Source organism: Leucopleurus acutus, assembly GCF_964270905.1.
Source record: "Leucopleurus acutus genome assembly, chromosome: 15".
Taxonomy (NCBI): Eukaryota; Metazoa; Chordata; class Mammalia; order Artiodactyla; family Delphinidae; genus Leucopleurus; species Leucopleurus acutus.
Window position 1 is genome coordinate 69,133,522 of NC_139157.1, and position 3,022 is coordinate 69,136,543.

The window sequence follows — 3,022 nt, forward strand, 5'->3', positions numbered from 1 at the left end:
AGGTCCCACTTGAAGATAAAATGTGAAACCCAAAAATAAATTAAAGAAGTTCTGCCCGCAGAGTTAGGAGCCAACACAGACACAGACACAAAACACAGGATACCAGCTGCAGCAGCATTTTCCAAATGACGCTCTGTAGAATCCTGTAGATTCTATAAGATGATCTTGGGAAATGCATAAACTGAAAAAAAATCCTTGAGTTGAAATTAGTTTAAGAAACATTGCTACCTACAGCCTCTTCTTAACTAATGACTAATATTAAAGCCTTGCTGTTAAGAAATCTGTTGAACTTAGTTTAACCAAGTGTTTTCCAAATGGTTTGACTGTGAAACGCTTTCTTTTTTTCCCGCTTAACACCTATGCACAGTAGACCTTTGACTGGTGTAAGAACCATTATCGTCACCTTCAGAGATAGCTGTCTGACTGATCTTTGTTCTATTTTCAGCAGCTCTGTGTTCAGCAAAGTACTAATCTAGGCTGTGTTAACCTAGAGAGGGCAGGGGTGAGCCTGTGCCTCCATACACTATTCTATACCTTATTTCTTTGTGATATTTTGTTTTGGTGAGTTTCACCTGGCTCAGATGAGGTCATCCCCAGCACACATCTAGACTGCTCCATCAGCAGAACTGTTTCAGCCATGTGTATATAAACACACATATAAAGCTTATATTTAAGCTTGATTTGGAGGAGGGCAATTGAGTTTCACTTACTGTATTGTTCAAGTGGTGAGAATTGGGTTTCTATGCGACTACAGCTTCATCTGGTCAAGAAAATATTGCTGATATTATTAATGCATCTCCTTATTAGGAGAATTTATTCTCTTAATAGGTTTTATTCTCTATCCTTTAGGTAAGTAAAACGTGTTTGTGATGTCTGTGCCTGGTCTATCACTCTAAACCTACTCTTGGTATTTGTCAATGTAGGGGTCATTATTATCCAATAAATACCGGAAATATTTTCCCAGGAGTAACCCAGTCCTCCATTTTGATTTGGAAGCAGTTTATATCTTTCTGTGCTTTTAAGAAGCTATCATTGTCAAATGTAAAAAAAAAACCCACATTTTAAACTTAGAAATTACGTTACAAAATTATGGTCTCAACCAACGGTCATTAAACTCACGTGCCCGATTAATTGTGCTCTCACTAAGTTACTTATCCAGAGTAAGATGTGCTTGATCTCACACCTGATTATGTTAGTTATACTTTTTATCACACTTTCATAATTTAATTAGATATTACATATCCAATGACAAGAGTGCAGAAGATTGTTGTTGAATGCTTTGTATAAAAACTAGTTAAAAAGTAAACTGTCAAAAAAAACCCTAAAAAATAAGTTGCCAGCTCTTTTTCGTGGCGCCTCGGAGGCGGTCGGCCGCTTCAGAATGAAGCTGAACATCACTTTCCCGGCCACTGGCTGCCAGAAACTCATTGAAGTGGACGATGAACGAAAACTTTGTACCTTTTATGAGAAGCGTATGGCCACAGAAGTTGCTGCTGACGCTCTGGGTGAAGAATGGAAGGGTTATGTGGTCCGAATCAGTGGTGGGAATGACAAACAGGGTTTCCCCATGAAGCAGGGTGTCTTGACCCATGGCCGAGTCCGCCTGCTACTGAGTAAGGGGCATTCCTGTTACAGACCAAGGAGGACTGGAGAAAGAAAGCGCAAATCTGTACAGGGTTGCATTGTGGATGCCAATCTGAGCGTTCTCAATTTGGTCATTGTAAAAAAAGGGGAGAAGGATATTCCTGGACTCACTGATACTACTGTGCCTCGTCGCCTGGGGCCCCAGAGAGCTAGCAGAATCTGCAAACTTTTCAGTCTCTCTAAAGAAGATGATGTCCGCCAGTATGTTGCGAGAAAGCCCCTAAACAAAGAAGGTAAGAAACCTAGGACCAGAACACCCAAGGTGCAGCGTCTTGTTACTCCACGTGTTCTGCAACACAAATGTCGGCGAATTGCTCTGAAGAAACAGCGTACTAAGAAAAATAAGGAAGAGGCTGCAGAATATGCTATGCTTTTGGCCAAGAGAATGAAGGAGGCCAAAGAAAAACGCCAGGAACAGATTGCCAAGAGACGGAGGCTGTCCTCTCTGAGAGCTTCTATTTCTAAGTCTGAGTCCAGTCAAAAATGAGATGTTCTAAGAGTAACAAATAAATAAGATCAGACATCAAAAAAAAAAAGTTGCCAAAATACTATTGCTGTAAAATTAGGTGTGGGTAAAACAATTATAAAAGTTGGGAGAGGGAGGGTCATAAACATCTGGAAGTGCCTTTAAATTCTTGGTTCACTTAAAAGACCTTAAAACTGGACATCATAGATAATGTATTATCAATTATAAAAAGACAACAGAGAATTCCAATCCGTGAATCCATATGGTAATGAAAAGTTTGATTCTAAAGCAAATCTTGGTGAATGGATGTGTTCTTATGCTTTTAGTCAAAATAAATTATGTATGGTATACAAGTTTTATTACGTATTGCTTTTTAAAATGACCTTCTGGTTTAACTGTCTTTCTTTCTCAGTTAACTGACCAACTTGTTGGTCCAGTCCTGTTATACTGGATAAGAGGCTTCTGTTGTACGAACACTGTGATAAATGAAGCTTCAGATTTCCCCCTGTCATTTCAGCTCTCCTCCCTCACCCAGCTGTAATGTGAACATACTGAAAACCACAGAACCCTGTGCTCCTTTTAACTGAAGTTGCTGCATCCACCTTTTGGCTCATTTCTGCTCTACAGTCTATATGCAAAGTGTAAAAGATGACAAGTAGGCTTTCCCCTTGCTTCTGGATCTCTCAGCTATTACAGCCATTGCCTTACTCTCTCTGAATTCCTGAAGTCCAGACAGTTGCCTGTCTGAATCCCAGAAACCCAGTTTGTCTTTCTTAGCACTTCATTCCCTTCTTTAAACTGGCGACTTGCTTTGGTAGCGGACAGCTCAGATTCTCTCACCTTTGCTTCACCTCCTGACTCATAGGTCTCTCACCTGTCCTGCCTATGCTTTCCATGGCCTCATATGTCTCC

General features: G+C 40.3%; 1 protein-coding gene across 1 annotated transcript; it reads left to right on the top strand.

Moving 5' to 3' along the window:
- The first annotated feature begins 1,348 nt into the window (after positions 1-1,348).
- LOC309972053 (small ribosomal subunit protein eS6-like) lies at positions 1,349-2,257 on the top strand. Its single transcript, XM_082855491.1, has one exon. It carries the CDS (start codon positions 1,382-1,384, stop codon positions 2,129-2,131), a length of 750 nt encoding a protein of 249 aa, XP_082711617.1. The 5' UTR covers positions 1,349-1,381; the 3' UTR covers positions 2,132-2,257.
- The last annotated feature ends 765 nt before the right edge of the window (positions 2,258-3,022 follow it).